Here is an 18,982-nt window from a genome sequence, read left to right on the forward strand (position 1 = left end):
TCAGAAAATATTATCAACCAGGGAAAACAGGAAAGTTAGCTATGCGTATGGAGGATTATGATGCACCATAAAAATCAGTATTTCAACTGAGCCCATAACTTGTAATGTCAGTAGAGTCATAAATTTCAGTTCCTGTCTCATCATTGAAAGGTACTTTATAATTTTATTTTAAGGGATTAAAACATCAGAGAAGGATCAAGAGTTCTCCAGAATTTCACAGGGGCAGTTACAAACTTCTGCCCTTTAGACTGCATAAGTGAATTGACTCTGTTGATAACAGTTCCTTGATTTCAAACAAATAATTTCTACAAGGGAAACTGGTTCATTCAGTGACATGTATTATGTTTAGAGACACACAACTATAGGATCCAGAACTTCTGGTGGTTTTCTGGAAGGAGGCAGAAGAGAGCTAAAATACTTGCATTCTAAGATCAACCTGGTACTGTTTAAAAGTCATTTGCTTGAAGAATCATTTTCTCCTTCTCTAAAAGAGGAATGTAGCCAATTTAGAGAAGCTACTCTAGGACTGACCAAATTTATCACCAAAAAACCCCAAACCCTAATAACTAAAGCATAAAATGTCTACAGATAGGACCAGAGAGAGAAACAAAGAAAGGAAATCTCTGCAGTTTGCATAAATTATTCTGCTACTGTAAATAAATGAAGCAGATTTGTAAGTTACTTTGTAAATACTAGAGTTTGACAATAAACTAGAAATTTAAGAATAAATATTTTATGTGCCACCATCTTCTCCCCCCCTCCCCCCCAAGTATTTAGTAGATGAAAAGATTGGACAGGAGAATACTTCCTCTGACTGTCCTTGAATAAAGGCTAGCTGCCACAGTTCAGCTATTGTATTAGCAAAGATTTGCACAAAGAAAAGTCCCCTCTGGTAATTTCAACTATTCGAGGAAAGGGCAGTGTAAGTCTGCCCACACAGAAAGATATATGGCAGGTGACTACAACACAATTTATATTACACACTGCAAAGGCTGGGACACCATCAGAAATACTGGTGTCCTATTTGCTCTCCTGGCAAGTATATGCTATGACAGACTTGCAGCACTAGTAGCTAAAAAAGTCATCCTCCCTTCTATCCCCCACACCCTCATCCTCCCCCCAAGTTCTAGTACTGCCAAATGGTTGCTTTCTTTAAACAATGACTTTTTTTTTAGAGAAGCTGAAGTTGGCTTCATATTGTTGAGTGTATTTGTATCTGGTTGACACTGTGATACAAACAGGAACAAAGTAGTTGAGGCTCAGCCTTGGTAAAGCAGAGATTATTCTACAGTAATTCTAGAGACAGAATTTAATGCTTATATTATACATTTTTGAATATTCAATTAATAGAACAAACAGGGTAGGCTAAAAAAAGACTCAATTATGACTTCGTCTTTGTGTCTTCCTTATAGCATGGTCTTTAAAGCTGCATACAGAAGTCAGTATGGCTCTCCCTCTTTGACCTTGTTTTTTCCCCCCACTTTCTTCTGAAGTAGGACACCAGCCAAACTAGAATGAAGCTGGAGACTGGGATGAGCGGGTGCTCCTAGGTGTCGTTTCTGGTGTCAGTTCATCTTGCCCATACGTTCAGAGTTAAAATTATTTCAGTGTAGAAAACTACCCAAAACCACTTGGTCATAATGTGTTCCTATTTCATAGACATTAAATAAATAAACAGAATAGAATGACTAGCAAAATTTCTTGAAGTATGCTGGTATAGCTTTTGATACAGGAAGTCATGAAGCAACTGTATGGGAAATTTCACTATTTTGATTTTACACAACATAAAGAAATACTAGATTTTAAAACACATAACAGACTGAGACTGAAATAATTAAATGCACAATTAAGAGAGCAGACATGGTAACAGAAAATAAACTAAAAACAGAAATTAGGGACTTCAAAGGCAAAGATTTCAGGAAGTCAAGTTTCTGCCAGGAGGATGTTGGAGAAACTTGACAATTCCTTAAAGAAATGATAATAAAAGTAAAAAGAGAAGCTATTCCAATCCTGAGGAACATCAGGAGGAATAGAAAAATCACCAAACTTAAGTCACAAGTGTTTTTGTGACTTAAAAGCAGATTTGCAGTGCCAGCCAGTATAACAATACAGAAACGCCAATCAAATTGAGATACAAACGTAAGAAACCTAAAAAGGGTAATAGAAAAATATTATAAATAATAAGATGATGACATGGGGAAAAATATGCCCTATTAATCATCCAGGAAGGAATGCTGGGTGCTGAAACAGAAGATAATAGCTAAAAGTTATACTGTCTAGAGATCTGAAAAAATCCAGAAGAACACTAAGGAGTTTGCTGGGTAGAAAGAAACTGAAACCAAAATTATACTGTTCCATACATAATTGTAACAACAAACCAGCCAATGACAAAGAACTCATTCTACATGAAAGCAAAACCATGAACTTCTAAGGAATTGCAAAAAACTCCTTTAGCAGTATTGTTACAGTAGAGTCAGGCTATTTAAAGTCTACCTGTTTTAGCTGGGATTTTTCTCACAATATTATGTATTTTATGCATCGCCTATGTTTCAGGTACACACAAGGGTTTCTCCTTACCTGGCCTGCTTCATTTCTTTTTTTGTAATAAGCCTACTGATTTCCACTGAATCTCCAAGCTGTAGATCTGTTAACTTAGTGGCTATAGATATAGCAGCTATTCTGAAAAAGAAGAGCGTTGGATTTCATTTAAGGCAACACATAAACCTTTGAAAAGGTGTATAAAGCTGCAGATTTAAACCTCCAGGTGGAGGAAGCAAGACAGACTGACCGTTTCCTCATCAGATTACGGAATGGGAATCTAGTTCCACAGCATCTAGTTTCAGGAGCATAATCTAGCTACATAAACTAAGGTTATTATCTCTCCTCTACCTCAAGCAACTAGGAGCAAGACTAACAACTGGACATGCTTCTTGAAGGAACTTTTCAGAGCATCAATTCTAAATTTAAACTAGGCAATGCAAATACTCTGTCTTCTTTCCTGCTTAATATTCAAATTACAGTTGGCCATATAGCTTTAATAGCCTTTTTAACTTTTACCTCATTCTTCCTTAACTGTGTGCAAGTAAAACCTGTAAAGTGAATTTATAAAGTACTTAGAAATTTGCTTAGAAAATGTGGATGACACAAACCATAAGGAAAGAGCAAAATGCCTACTGAGACCGTTACAATTTTCTTTATAAAGATTCTTCATCATTCCCTTCAATAACAAGCCCTCCTAGTCTGATTTTCTTGCTAAAATTTCTGTAACTAAAATATACAGCAAGTTTTTAGTGAAATATCCCACACTGTTCTCAAACAAAATCTGGAAAATTGAACATTCTATCCTCTGAACCATTTTTTCCTGTTAAATTCATTCATAAAAGGATATGTTTGTCTCTGTATGTTTTGCATCACATTGAGAACTAATCATGTATCAGGAAGGAGGATAATCATATTACATAAAACCAAAAAGCACTTAGGGGCATCATCAGCTTCGTATTTATCAGGCGGTGACAAAGTCTAGGTAATGGGCCATTAGATGATATGACATCATCATTTGTATTACGTGTACCAATATAGCAGCACACACCCTTTCCTCTTCCTTTCGGCATTTTTTCACTGACAAAGCTCAAAGCTGTTTCATCACTCCTATAACATTTTTGAGAAAACTTGGATACCCCATTAATTTGTTGACCTTTTGACAGTAGTACTACAAGACTTACTTTGTTGTGTTTGGGTTTGGGGTTTTTCTTTGTTGTTTTTTTTTTTTTTTCCCCCCTCCTCAAGTGTGTAGATGGTGGGGAAAAAAGCCAAACTTAACTCCCACAAAATCAGACTATTTTTACCTTTCAGCAACTTGAATGGTTGGAATTATCATACAAACTTAGCTGGCATTAAGTGGTGCTTTTGTTTATATCACATGGTCCAAGAGTAATTTGTAAACATATACTAACACATTTGACAAACAGATACAAGCACTTGCTTTAAACTGATTGTTTCTTTTCCTTTTGACTGGGCTCTGATTACATAAATAAGTATATATGTGTTCAGCTCTCACGGACTTCAAATAACCATTTTCCTTGTATGAGTATTTTTGCAGTGCCTGAGCTATAGTATGGTGGAGAAATAATAGCCTTCAAAAATCTGGACTTGTAAATATGTTATCTTCCTAGCTTATCATTAGTGACAAGCATGTGCCAATTTAAACTGGTATTTCAAAGTTGAGTCAGTCTTCTGATTTGTATTCATAGTGAGATAGAACTTAAAAAAACCCCACCTTTTTTTCTAAAAGATAAAAAATTATCACTGCTCCTGTAAGTGTGTCTTGCATTCAACTTAGTATTGACCACAATTGTTCTTAACTGTTTCCGATCAGCACATTTTTCTCTTCATTTTCATTAGGTAGTATTAAGCACCTATTACGTAGAGGATAAGCCATCTTCTGTTAGAATTGGAACCCAGGCAGTGTGCAGTAGGAACAAAGAGGCATATCCTAAGCTGGGCTAGTATCAGGCCCTCAAATAGCAGTTCCAAATAAAACAATCATAAAGAAGCTGTCTTTGAAAGACAGGAAGAATCTGTGACTGTGCTCTTCTATAAACTGGGATGCAGCACAGAACTCTGGTTGCACCTCTAGATTAATTTTTGACTCCGTCTCAATCACAGTCTCAGAGTAAGATTTATTATTTTTATTATTATTATTATTATTATTATTAGCGTTTGCTATTTTCATTCCAAAAGTTCAAAAGCCCTACTTGTCTTATTTTCCTTTTCCCTTCCTTGTCCTCTCTTGTAAGAAAGAGAAATATGTTTAGAAATAGGATCTGGAGACAAATCTACTGCAATAAATGGAGTTGGGTAGGACTGAGTTTGCATATTAAGAACCAAGATTTAGATGCCGAATCTCTCCTGCCTAAATGTAGCTATTTCAGAATAACTTCAAATCACTCTTTAGCTTCCATCATCTATATTGACTAGGTTCCATCACACATTAAGGGCAACTTAGACAGCAAATCACAAATGGATATGTAATCACCTACATTTAGGAGCCTGAATCTGGACCTGCCCAATTAGTCTGTATCCATTTGCCCTATGTGCTTAGGCCAGAGTTCCACAGACAGGAGATTCAAGCTTTGATGTACCACCAGAGTTAGACTAACAGCAGTGAAAAGAGGAATGTGTTCTAGTACAGCATAGCTGGTTTGAAAGCTCAGGGGAATAAAAAAAAAAAAAAAAAAAAAAAGAAACCTTATGCAAAAGTACAAAAAAACTGTGAAAAAGTTTGTGCATTAAATATATTTAGTCAAGCCTGAAATTTAATCAAGCTGCAAAGAAGACCGACCAGTAAGGAATTAAAAGAATTAAAGCACAAACCTTTGATACGTATTAGATGCTTCTGAGCAAATCATGCTCTCCTTTCTTCTTCCACATTCACATTGAAGATCAACCTGTCACACAAGAACAGCTTTTTTTAAACTTTTGTCTTTTTATAGCCACTGAGTGGTGTGAGGGAGGTAAATTTATTCCTTTAAGAAGTCCCATTTCAGTGGAATAATGAGTAATTAAAAGTGATGAATATTTTTTTTAATTCAATATAAGTTTACAGAAAAAATGTCATGCTATCAATATACAAAACATGTCATTTTTTGTAACAGCTGTTATTGGCTGATAATTAAACCATACAATTCACCTCTGAATTTTCTTTGTTTATCTAACCTTTGCACAGCAGGATGTTGTTGGGCAGGGTGCAGAAGGATGACACGGAGCCATACAGGGGTGATTACAATATAGCCTTGGAATAACACATGGCTGTTTACACTCTTCATCTATAAGACATTCTCCTTTATGACAGATTCTTTTACATTTGTGCATTCCACATTTTAACATTTGGTTGCAGCGAAGTCCACAGGAAATGTCAGAGAGATGACAAGGAATATTACTTCGCAGCTGGAAGAGGGGAAGAAAAAGATGACAACTAAAAATGAAAAGTTATAAATGCAAATCTCAAAGTATTTTTACTGCTTACACCTTCATTTGCACGAATCAAGAATCATCATGCAAGAATCATAATACTAAAATATCTTTGGACAAAGACTGAGTTTTTCTTTATATCATAGTCCAATATAGCAATTGATCTGAATGCATATGGCACAAAAGATAAACTTTTCTGATTTAATCCCATTAAACTCAAACTCCAGTAACATCCATTCCAAAGAGGCCACAAAAATTTAAGCTTACAGTCCTAGAACATTACTTAGTATTCAAAAACATTAGGTGTCCAGACTTACTTCATGCTTGCCCATGCACCACTTCTGAGTAAGATAGGTACAGGGTGGACATTTCTCCTCACTATGACATGTATGATACACTGCAGTCATGGAAATATAAAAGCCAGCACAGTTTTATTAGCATACTTCAGTCAAATGCATTAAAGGAGAAAGTAAAGACTATTAAGCATGAGTTTGCTTTTCAGAACTACACTATTTATGGGAAGTATGATGCTTCACGCAATGATAACGTGTTCTTTAAAGTATTCTTTAAAAATTATGATGGCAGGTTTTTAGGTGAATATTCTTCCATATTTTCCAAATTAAATAGCAGAGAACGTTGTAACTTCTGAACAGGGTTACACTATCAAACAGAATTCATCAGAAAGCATGTTTGTTTAACTTGTGCTATATTTTTTGTGATCAGCCAATGTAATTCCAAGGAATGTTCACTAGATTATCCTACTGTTTCAAAAGAGCACTTAATCTTTGGAATATAGCATTTAATGTGTTGTGACTATTAATAATGATCAGAAAAAAATCCACAATGTTTTTATCAGTCAGAAGTACTACTACTAGTATTCATGGCAAGTTTTTAGTTGGTTGGCTTTTAAGTGTAGATTTTTGGAAATATTCACAACTCCTGTAAAAGCATCTAGTAAAAAAGCAAATATATTTTCAAATCGACCTAGGTACACTTTTCTACATTTTGATTAAAAAAAAAAACAACCAAAAAAACCCAAAACAAAACAAAAAAAAACCCAAGCAAAACCGAACAGCCTAACTTACCTGGGTGATCACAGTCATGTGGCCTGGTGCATGTTTTTTTACACTCTGGTGGCTGAGTGCCACAGGGGACAGGGGGGTAAATCACAGATTCACCACAATAACAAGTTAACTCATCAAAACCTGAAAAAACAAGTCAAATATATTCCAATGGCTACATGTATTTGCACTTCTCCACTATGAGAAATCTTTGAATAACATGCAAATGTTTTAATCCAGATTCATTTCTTTGCTATTAAGCACCACTGTAGTGAATTTATTAGCTTTTGTGGCTCCTACAAGAAAACTGGACTATATCACTTCATTAGGAACTATGCTTGCTTTTAGAGAGTGGTTCTTTGACAGCAACACTTTGAATTGGAGCAAGAGACATGCTCATGTCAAGTTGAGAGCTCTTACTGTTCTATTCTTGACTTAAAAATTGAGAGATATGTCTTGAATTCCCTTCTAGAATGCACGTAATCCAAACCTTGTGCTCCGAACTTCCCCCTGCCATTGCTTTTTCAGATCAGTAGTTAAATTTTGTCTTTTTGCCAAGCCTGCATATGGTACTGGGAAGATTACAGAGAAAATTACCAAAAGGATGCCAGTCTGTAGACTTCTTCCTAGAATTTCTTCTGTATACTTCTTCATGTTATTTAGTATTACATGGATCCTTATAAGCATCTTATGAACCTGTCCAAATACTTCAAAGCCAACTTCGTATAATTTGGAAGTTCTGTCTCAGGCAGTATACATTTTCTTCTTTTTTTTTCCCCTGCCCCCCCTTCCACATTTGGGAAATGGATTTTAAATTCTTAAGACAAGATTCCAAATTGCAGTGATAAAATAAACAAAGGAATACAATACTTATATACACCATCTCAATTAAAATTTAACACTGCACAAATATTAATACAGTTCACTGCTGGTTTTCAGACTATAAAGAAACTGGGAGGGAGACTGATTGGAATGCAAACTACAGTTCAAACAGATAAATCCCGAGAAAAACAGGACATAAGAGAAAATATTAGCATCAGAAGTCATATAGAAGGAGATCTGAGAACAAAAAGAGAATATGACTGGTCTGTAAATGAATAAAGAGATAGTGGATCAGGGAAAACCAGAATGAATGATAGAGGAGGTAAGAGAATAATGGGGCAATAAAAATAAAAAAACAACAATTCCAACCTGAAGAGAAGATGAGTGTGTTAAAGGAGCTGCTGAATTCAGCAAGTTCTCTAACACTGCAAATCACAGGATTCCTCCTTCTTAGTTTACCAAAGCAAAACCTGTTGAACTCTAAAACCCCAAAGGTCCCTACTGTCCCACTTCCATGGGTATGATGGCTGCCAGATCAATATGCAGGTCCAGCCAGTAGCAAGATTGAACACGTATTCCAGAGAGACAAGAGACACAATACATACATGACAATAACATGACCAGACACACAGACTAACACAGAGCCAAATGAACACAAATCACGTAAACAGGAATAATAATAGCCAAGTCCTCTTCCTCCTCTCCAGCTCATTAAGATTGAAGTTCACTAGTGAATACACACACACATGCATACACTCTATATTCACATGCACACCACATTCATGGATCTCAAAAATTAGCATAGGTTCTGTCTAGTATCCATACCTGGACAGACCCCTTACCCAGTCACTGGCTGAAACCTCAGCTATTTCCAGAAGCAGATCTCCTCCTACTAGCCAGTCAGTCCAGCTTTGAAGCAAGTTCATTAGCAAACTACCCACACATACACAGGCACACACAGAATTGAAATTAGCAAGGGAATCGCACACCCCCCTGGTCTCTCCAGGTGCTGGCACTCAGACCAAGGGGTCCCCTGTAACTTGTATTCCCATTCTCCAGCTGCTGTCATACAGTATAGTAAGTCTGTCTGATCTCTTCAGTTGCTAGCGTAGAGACTACGTGCTCCCATGATCTGCAGCCAAGTCTCCAGTTGCTGGCAATTACACCTCTCACACACAGAATAGAGAATAAGATTACACTTAAAGATACTAAATCTTATTCTTAACTAGGACAGGATAGACAGTTCTCATCAGGTGCACAGGGCTCTGTCAGAGAAGTGCACTGACCAGCAGCTTCATTTGTGCAAATTGTGCCTTTTATCTCCCCTTCTCTTCATTGTCCCATGCATCCACCTTGATTACTCCCAAATAATCTACCAAAGTAAATTTATCCCCATCGATCCCAGTTTAGATACGTTTGTACCCAAATCTGCTATTGCTGGTATCATTAGCTAGGTCATCCCAGCATCACACAACTACGTAAGTTCTGTTAGCCTTGAAATACGCCACTCCCAAAAAGGTTCCCAATACCTCCCCCTCCTCCAATTATCTGTGAAACTCAGTCATCTCCCACATTTAACATCTGTGAAATCCATCCATTCCTCATGACACTATCTGAAACTTTTGCCAGCTTTTCACTGTGTTTTTTGTTACATTCAGAAATTTCTCACATCTGGTTGTTTTTTATGGTCTGTTCAGTCAGTTACATCTCAGGTCAGGTCCCAGTCATTTGCCCATGTATCTAAGAGCGCAGTAGAAAGGATCATGATTTTTGTCTAAGGAGACTCAATTACAATAAATTCCAGCAAATAAGAATGCTAGGGAGAACAAAACATTAAGAGTTAGAAGGAAGAAACAGATTGAAGAATTAGAAAAAGCTGAGATGTTTCAGAACATCCATGGATTTTCTGTGGAAAGCAAGCATGGGATAGAGTAGGGCTTTTGTTGTCTCTCACTATAGGCTTCAAAGCCACAAATCTTCCTTGGTCCAGGAAGATGAAAGACCAGAGACCAAGGTCCCTGGGAAGACCTGAGTGTTAGACAGTTAGACTCACTGCTTGCTATTGATGAGAAGTGATAGGTGAAAAATCTTAACTATAGTGAAGCTTCCTCAACTAGCACTAATTGGGATAAAGGGGAGGGAGTGCAGAGAGGTCTGATCCAAAGAGGTCTGATACAACATCTGACAACTTTAAAAAAAACCAAAAAAAAAACTCAAAACCCCCAAACTGTTTACTGCTGACATAAATTCTTTTCCCCAAGAGATGTATTGCTGTCTTGAAGTAGACTGGGTGTGTATAAAGAGACCCTAGCACAGAAAGGGACCCTCACCTCTCAGCACCAAGGAACTGACGCTGGAAAGGTAAAGTACCTGGGAATCACACAGAACACAGAGGCATAGAGGCACTCTAGTATTGCATCTTGATGCCAGCCCTCACCTTTCCCAGCAAAAACAGTAGTGGAGATGGAGGTAGGGGCAAGGATTCCCACCTAATGAGTGGCAAGTGGCTTGCAGCTGACCATGCCACAGGACATGATACCATGGCTGATGCAGCCCAAATGTAAAGAGATGGCTACACAGGTGGATCAGAGCCAAGGATGGACTTTTTAGTGCTGAAAAGCACTCCCCATCAGCTACAGGGTCAGAATCACCCAATGTATGCTGCTGAAATCTCAACTAGCAGCATTCAGGGAAAGCAGGTAAGAAATCTTTGAAGATACTGCTTAGCTGATTTACCACTGGACAGATTCAGAATGGGAGACTTCAGGGACACAAAGGTTTAAGCCAAATGATTATAAGTATCTGGTTCCTTGAGTAAGTAGCTGCTTTTCCTGCGCTCAGAAAAGGCTCTCACTGCAAAATTCCAGCAGTGAAGCTTGACCTCTCAATTGCATCACATCCAACAGTGGAACAATTTACAGAGGAGGCAATCCTTAAGTCTTGCCAGGCTAAGACAGGCATCTGAATCTTAGGTCTGACAGTGAAATACAATCCTCAAAAATATTGCAGCAATGTGAAGACATTTAACAATCTTGAAGATCAAACCCATAAAATCCAGTGAAGAAAAAACACGGCTCAGAAAAATCTGTGCCTTCTGACTCAACTAGACCAGAAGTTACTAACCTCTAAGATATTCAGATTACTATTTTACTTTGTCAAGAGAAATGTTTAGACAGAGAAACATTTATTTTTTCAGAGAGGTATAGTCAGCATGCACATCATATTCATAGGATGTTGACAGACTACAATGCTATTTCAACCATAGTGAGCTTCAGAGGGTCTAGTACCTTCTCTTTTCCAGGATGTTTCCATGAAAAGTTGGTCTCCATAAAAATGGAGTTCTTTGACTGTGTCCATGTGCATATGATATAGAAGAGATTCATGTATTGCTGCAGCTAAGACACTTCCAGCTGTGAACAGTATCCATACAATGCACACCACCTGTCTCTCTCCTTTTCACCAATGCCATGAGGTGTGGTTCACACTTTCAACATCTCACTGTCCTCCTTCCCACAGTCCAGTAAGCAGTTCCAAAGCAGTACCCAATTTCTGAGAGAGGAGACTCACTTTTCTCCAGCAGCGACTGCAGAACTACTAGACAAAAGACAGCATTTGATGAAAGCTGAAGGGCAACTACAGGTATTTATATTCCATTCTAAAAAACACTTTCCCCTCACATTGTTTATGTAGATTATTGTAGATTACAGCAGATGCAAAACAAAACCTAGAATTCACAGCTATAAGACTTAATGATGATGGATTTAAACAAAACTTTCAAACTTCTTAAGCGAACACTGAATGGAAGGATGGATACAAGCTGAAGAATCCATTAAGGGCTTTTTCTGCCCAACTTTCAAAAACTGCACTTAATAAATATAATTTCTGTGATAAGCTACATCTATATAAAGACAAGGGAAACCTGTATTAAATATGAGACAGAGAAAAAAAAAAAAAAAAAAAACCTCAAACTGCTATCACATATGAAGATGTTCCGGATCAAATAAAGGTTCTGCTAGAAGGAAACACAGAAACATTCTTCTGTCTGCCTCAGGCCAAAATCAGAAAATTTAGTATTATCTACCTATTAGAATAGTGCAAAATAATCAACGTATGGTCCCCTACATCAAGTGGTAAAAAGCAGCTGTAGAAAAAAAATGTATTCAACTGGCACAGCTTTTAATAGAGTACATACCTGTCTAAAGCTATTGCACCAGCTAAAATCTTTAAATAGTTTCACAATCAGAGAGTTGGGCAGAGAGGAATCTAATAAAGTTCAACAAAGGCAAGTGTAGGGTTCTGCACCTATGGAGGGATAACCCAATGCACCACTACAGGTTAGGGGTTGATGTTGCGGAAAGCAGTTCTACAAAGAAGGACCTGGGAGTCCTGGTGGACAACAGGTTGACCATGAGCCAGCAATGTGTCCTTATGGCCAAGAAGGCCAGTGGCATCCTGGGGTGCATTAAAAAGTGTGGCTAGCAGGTCGAGGAAGGTTATCCTCCCTCTCTACTCTGCCGTAGTGAGGCCACATCTGGAGTAGCGTGCCCAGTTCTGGGCTCCCCAATTCAAGAAAAACAAGGAACTACTGGAGAGAGTCCAGCGGAGGGCTACGAAGATGATCAAGGGAATGGAGCACTTCTCTTACAAGGAAAGGCTGAAAGACCTGGGTCTGTTTAGCCTGAAGAAAGACAAGACTGAGAGGGGATCTTATCGATGCTTATAAATATCTAAAGGACAGGTGCCAAGAGGTTGGGACCAGACTCTTTTCAGTGGTGCCCAGTGACAGGACAAGTGGCAATGGGCACATATTGGAACACAGGAAATTCCATCTCAACAAGAGAAAAAACTTCTTTACTTCGAGGGTGACAGAGCACAGGCTGCACAGAGAGGTTGTGGAGGCTCCTTCTCTGAAGGTATTCAAAACCCACCTGGATGCGATCCCATGCAACCTGCTCTAGGTGAACCTGCTTTGGCAGGATGGTTGGACTAGGTGATCTGTAGAGGCCACTTCCAACCCCTACCATTCTCTGATCCTAAGAAAATTAATACCTGTTGGCTGCCAATCTATTTCTAGCAATTCAGTACTAATTTTCACCATCCACAACATGACCAGAAAGCCTAAGACACACAGGACTGACATCTCTTATTTCTTCAGATGGTCTTGTCCAGAGAAAAAGCACCAGTGTACCAAGTTGGAAAAGTCTGAATTCTAAGCAGCTAAACAAATTCTGCTACATACTTCAATATCTTTAACAGTTATTACATTGTTAAACAAGAGTTCCCTGAACTTAGAAATTGCCTTTCTAAACTGTTTTTTTCCCTTGTGTGATTCCTCAAATTTTTTAAGTGATGGTTGGATCAACATACATAACTGAATACATTTCACTGTAACTCAATTTTAATTATTATAATCCAACACTCAGTAAACTCATTTAAAATGAAGTAACTTTCTCATTCACAAAAAAAACATACAATCAAAATCAACTGCATATTCTTCAGGTTCTGGTCAATTTGGATCACATTCTCTGTCCAACTCTGAGCAGTTAAGTGAATAAATTTCTGTAATATATAAGAAATAATGTACTCTGCATGTAACTCACTTGTTTGCCAGCATGTTTGACAACTTCCCCGATGACAGGGTTCTTCACATCTATGAAGCCCACAGTTGAGTTTACGACCACAAACCAAAGAACACTTATGTTCTGTGTCCTAGGGTAAGGCAAAAAAGAAAAGCAGAATTAAACTACAAACCCCATTGGTTTATTTTTCTCTGTGAGGTCATAATCTACTAATTGACAAAAGTGTATAGTGCAAAAAATAGCTTAGGCCTGATCTATACAGTTTTTCCATCACTGTACAGATACACAATTTCTAAAGCAGATTCTGTTAAGATCCCTGTTGCAGACATAGCTACATCATAGCTTATGCTGCTTGTATTAAGTAATATCCTTTGCCTCCCCATTCTCCCTGGAATCACTGCATTGACAAAAAGCACCTTTACACTGATTTAATTGCATTTAGGCCAGAACATGGTTTTACATTTATACTGATACCCACAAAATAAATCCACACACGTTTTCTGTGCACGACCAATACTGCAAATAAAGACTGAAGATGCACAAAAATGAAAAGATTAAAAAAAAAAAAAGTCTTTTAACATCAAACACAAAACCAAAATCATATCGAAATGAACAATATTTTATAAAACCACATGTAAACTTACCACACAGCAAACTTCATTACACTTGTGTCGTCCACAGGACCTTTTCTTGTTACATCGCTTGTCACACATGAATGTAATGGCAGCTATTAAAAACAATAAAACCCCACCAAAACCAGTCATAACTTTTATGTCTTTGCTTATGCTGAGAACAAAAGCTGTGACCACAATATTATGCTAAGGCTGCTGCAGACTGTGGTCTAGAAGAGACTGATACAGAGTAAGTCAGCAAGCAAACTTCTAAATTACTTCCTCTTCCACATTAATTCCCTGTGTGAACACTTGGCTTCCTTTAAACAAACCCTTGTTCAAAATTATTTTTAGGAGAGCAGAATACATGAAACTAGTTTATTTCACATTAGTCTTTACACCATAAGCTTTGCACAACAGAACACAGGATATCCTAACACACCGGAGTACCACAAACATCCAATTTAAGACTGTGCAAATTGTTAAGGCAGCAAAAAGCCAGCTAAATACAACTACTGCTGCTATCTTCATGAAACTAGTGCTAACAAAGAACATCCTTATCACCATCCACATGTAACAAAAGCAATCACTTCCTGATTCTGAAGACCAAAGTCTTCATAGAAAAAAATTCAAACTAGGAAATACCACAGAATGGTTTAGGTTGGAAGGGACCTTGAAGATCATCAAGTTCCAACCCCCCTGCCATAGGCAAGGACACCTCCCACTAAACCAGGTTGCTCAAAGCCCCATCCAACCTGGCCTTGAACACTTCCAGGGATGGAGGATCCACAGCTTCCCTGGGCAACCTGTTCCAGTGCCTTACCACCCTCAAAATGAAAAAATTCTTCCTAATATCTAATCTAAATCTACCTTCTTCCAGTTTGAAGCCATTCCCCCTCATCCTATCACTACATGCCCTTGTAAAAAGTCCTTCCCCAACTCTCCTGTAGGCCCCCTTTAGGTACTGGAAAGCTGCTATAAGATCTCGTCTCCAGGCTGAACAGTCCCAACTCTCTCAGCCTTTCCTCGTAGGAGAGGTGCTCCAGCCCTCTGATCATCTTCATGGCCCTCCTCTGGACACGCTCCAACAGGTCCATGTTTTTCCTATGTTGGGGGCTCCAGAGCTGGATGCAGTACTCCAGGTGGGGTCTCACCAGAGCGGAGTAGATGGGGAGAATCAGCTCCTTTGACCTGCTGGCCATGCTTCTTTTGATGCGGCCAAGGATATGGTTGGATTTCTGGGCTGCGAGCACGCATTGCCAGCTCATGTTGAGCTTCTCATCAACCAACATCCCCAAGTCTGTCTCCTCAGGACTGCTCTCCATCCATTCTCTGCCCAGCCTGTATTTGTGCTTGGGATTGCACCGACCCAGACACAGGACCTTGCCCTTGGCCTTGTTGAACTTCATGAGGTTTGCATGGGCCCATCTCTCTAGCCTGTCCAGGTCCCTCTGGATGGCATCCCTTCCCTCCAGCGTGTCTACCTTGCCAAAGAGCTTGGTATCATTAGCAAACTTGCTGAGGGGGCACTCAATCCCACTGTCCATGTCATCAACAAAGATGTTGAACAGCACTGGTCCCGGTACCAAACCCTAAGGAACAGCACTTGTAACTGGTGTCCACTGGGACATCGAGCTGTTGACCACAACTATTTGCGCGCGACCGTCCAGCCAGGTCTTTATCCACCAAGTGGTCCATCTGTTGAATCCATGTCTCTCCAATTTAGAGACCAGGATATCACATGGGACAGTGTGAAATGCTTTGCACAAGTCCAGGTAGACAACATCGGTTGCTCTCCCCTTACCCATGAACTCTGTAACTCTGTCATAGAAGGCCACCAAATTTGTCAGGCATGACTTGCCCTTGGTGAAGTCATGCTGGCTGCTACCAATCACCTCCTTATTTTCCATGTGCCTTAGCATAGTTTCCAGGAGGATCTGCTCCATGATCTTGCTGGGCACAGAGGTGAGACTGACTGGCCTGTAGTTCCCTGGGTCTTCCTCTCTTCCGTTTTTGAAAATAGGGGTTATGTTTCCCCTTTTCCAGTCAGTGAGTATTACTACCTTATGTATCTTGTAAGTATCTCAGCATGACAGGGGTTCAAAAAGTAAACATTTCACTGAGGTGAATTTTTAGATGCTACAACCAGAATACCAGGAAGTGTCAAATGGGAACTCTCTGCCAAGCTCAGATGCAAAGACCAGCAGCGTACAAACTGTGAAGCAGAATTAAAGCTTGTATTTCCCCAGGAACTTGGAAAAGAGCAGAGCGGAAGCATTACTTTGGATCTGAGCTGTGCAAGTTAACCCAAAGACAAGCAGGATGCTGAGGGTGGGGCAGGGGCAACCTATTGATTATGGCAGATGGCATAAGAAACTGTTCAAATTGAAATAGACAGCTTGTCTGGAATCTGTCACATCAAATGCAGAAGTCTTTCCTTATGTAAAACATGAGTAGAAATGAAAGCAGTATACATCAAACCTCTTTCTAAAAGGAGCTTCATCTCCTTTTGATCAGATGAGATGTTTGCCAGCTTTGTCAATCAAACCCAAAGGTAGTATGAGCTGTGTATTGCTTTTAAAACAATTTGACATTATATATGTAACGTAACATTGTACCTTTATTTCTGAGGAGAGCACACGGGACTTCCTAGGAAACAAACAGGGAGCCATTAGGTTAAAACAGATGAAACAACTGAAACTTACTTATCTAGAAAATACCTAGTCATATGATACAGAAAGAAGCAGCACTCTCAGTTTCATGTGTATAACACTTCTGTATACAAAAGTGAAACAAAAGGTGGAAAAGAATCCTCAAATCTTTTAACACAATACTTTTTCCTTAGAGATTCAATACTTACTAAAAATATTTGTAGTTTTGTATTCCCCACTTAATTCAGCAGATAATGCTGTGAAGCGACAGAAAGAGGTTTGTCCTAAGAAACCAGAAACTTGCATGGAGGAAACAAAAAGAGCTCTCCCAGAGAATATTGACAGAGTGCATAAATTTGTGCTTTGACCAACTGTCCCAAAAATGCAAGTCTGATTCAGTCATTTCTATGTACTTACAAACTTATATATATATTCAGAAGACATCCCTACTTATAGATTACATATAACAGGTCAGAAAAGTCATCAAGGGTCCTGTGATAGTAGGCAAAGATTTCAAAGCTATGATTACAGAAAGTAGCATATATAAATGTGTGAAGGATGGGGACCAGTAAAAACTTCATATTCTCTCGAAAAATTCTACAACAAATCAACAAGCTATTGCTATAAAGTTTTAGTTAGCTTTTTACGTTAGGCTACCTTTCTTTTCTCAGTTTACATTACTCTTGACAAAGCTACCATTCTTTGTGCTATATAAAAACTGCAGGATAATACAGAACTTTGTAGCCAGCTTAAACAAACAATTCTGAGTAAACTGCAAAAATACTTCAAAAAATTGCCATCACAGCAAGTAGCTTATGGTTGCACTTCACGATATAATCTAGTTTGCATCTATCAGTTAGTATACAATGGACGTTCTTGCAACTAAGGAGCACAGCACCTCTTATACTACTTAGCTTTTTCTTCCTCAACTACTATCAATTCTTTTTTCTCTATAGCTTTAAAAAACAACACAGGTTACCTGTTTCTATGTCCAAGCTTTATACACTCACCTTTTTTTTGAAGCCACACCTACAATAAATATTTGATGTGTGAGAACATGGTCTACAGTCTCCTTCATGGCAAAGGCTTTCACATGTATGAATGAACTCTAGCAAAATGAAAATACAAAGATTAACAATTAATAAAAAAAAATAAAATATATGACCTGGAACTTCATATTTATTAGGAGCATCACGGGTCAAAGACATTGAACTTCTGTGCAGCTGGGTTTCAAAAAAAATTAACTATTTTGAGTTGACTGTGCATAAAATTTTGCCATTACTTTCAACTTTTAATCTTGAATCTATAGACTATAGAGTTGCAGGTATACAATTAACAGTGAAAATGCATACATTTAAAACATTTTTTACATTAACATATGAAATAAAAAAATAAAATAGTGTATTTTCTAGATAAACCTGGTTTAAGGCATCATTATGAACAAACAGGCAGACTGCAGGCTCTGCAGTGGCTTTTACACTCAGTTTGATTAAAATGCAAAATGACTAATCAAATATTTATTTCTTGAAAATGAAACAGCTAAGGACCACCTTATAAAAAAAAAACAACAAAATGAGATTATTTGAATACTCTGATACAGAAAGTTCTAATTACCATAGCTACCACAAGAAAGAGGTTTGCCACATGTTTTTCCACAAGACGGGATGGGGTCTGTGCATATTTTACGTTCAACACATCCTAGTTCCAGTAACTTGCTGAGAGGTGTCTGACCACAGGGACAGCGATACACTACTTGTGGAAGTCGTGGACAGAGCTGGCAAGGCTGAGGATGGCATACTTGCGTACAGTTGTGCCTCCCACAATTTAATTTTCTGGAAAAAAAAACAAAACAAAAAAACACAAACAAACAAACAAAAAAAAACAAAGAAAAAAAAGGGGAATTATCTAAGAGTATCATGATCACTGAGTGTGAATAAAATGACCATTTTCTTTTCAAAAGCCTAAATTATATTGACCTTACTTGCCACATATATTCTGACATGAGAAATTCCCAAATCCATCAGAGAATTCTTCCTTTGTCCCACACAATACTTCTTTAAAGTTGCTTCCACAGTAACACACTGAAAGAAAGCAATATTCCACAGAAAACACCACAACAGAGTATCAGTGACAAAACATTTTCAGCAGTAGAGCAAATATAAAAAGGTAAAATGTAAAAAATTGTTACAGTCCTTTAGAAGGATAATGATTTTTTTTAGCTTTATTTCAGCAATAGAGGTTTCTCAGTCCTACAGAAGCTGGAATTCCTGTTTTATTTCTTCTGTTAA

At 38.2% G+C, this 18,982-nt stretch overlaps 1 protein-coding gene across 1 annotated transcript in view; it reads right to left on the reverse strand.

The window, feature by feature from the left end:
* The window catches only part of NFX1 (nuclear transcription factor, X-box binding 1), a gene marked incomplete at its 5' end in the record, with an annotated part of 70,333 nt that overhangs the window by 22,556 nt on the left and 28,795 nt on the right, over positions 1 to 18,982 (reverse strand). The window contains 11 exons of the mRNA XM_082499167.1: positions 2,578 to 2,679; positions 5,374 to 5,447; positions 5,716 to 5,946; positions 6,288 to 6,367; positions 7,056 to 7,175; positions 13,454 to 13,562; positions 14,077 to 14,159; positions 16,662 to 16,692; positions 17,705 to 17,802; positions 18,309 to 18,526; positions 18,676 to 18,775. Coding sequence (XP_082355293.1) covers positions 2,578 to 2,679; positions 5,374 to 5,447; positions 5,716 to 5,946; positions 6,288 to 6,367; positions 7,056 to 7,175; positions 13,454 to 13,562; positions 14,077 to 14,159; positions 16,662 to 16,692; positions 17,705 to 17,802; positions 18,309 to 18,526; positions 18,676 to 18,775 — 1,246 coding nt within the window. The remainder of the gene's footprint in view (positions 1 to 2,577; positions 2,680 to 5,373; positions 5,448 to 5,715; positions 5,947 to 6,287; positions 6,368 to 7,055; positions 7,176 to 13,453; positions 13,563 to 14,076; positions 14,160 to 16,661; positions 16,693 to 17,704; positions 17,803 to 18,308; positions 18,527 to 18,675; positions 18,776 to 18,982) is intronic.

This window comes from Vanellus vanellus, assembly GCF_965231255.1.
Source record: "Vanellus vanellus genome assembly, chromosome: 2".
Lineage (NCBI taxonomy): Eukaryota > Metazoa > Chordata > Aves > Charadriiformes > Charadriidae > Vanellus > Vanellus vanellus.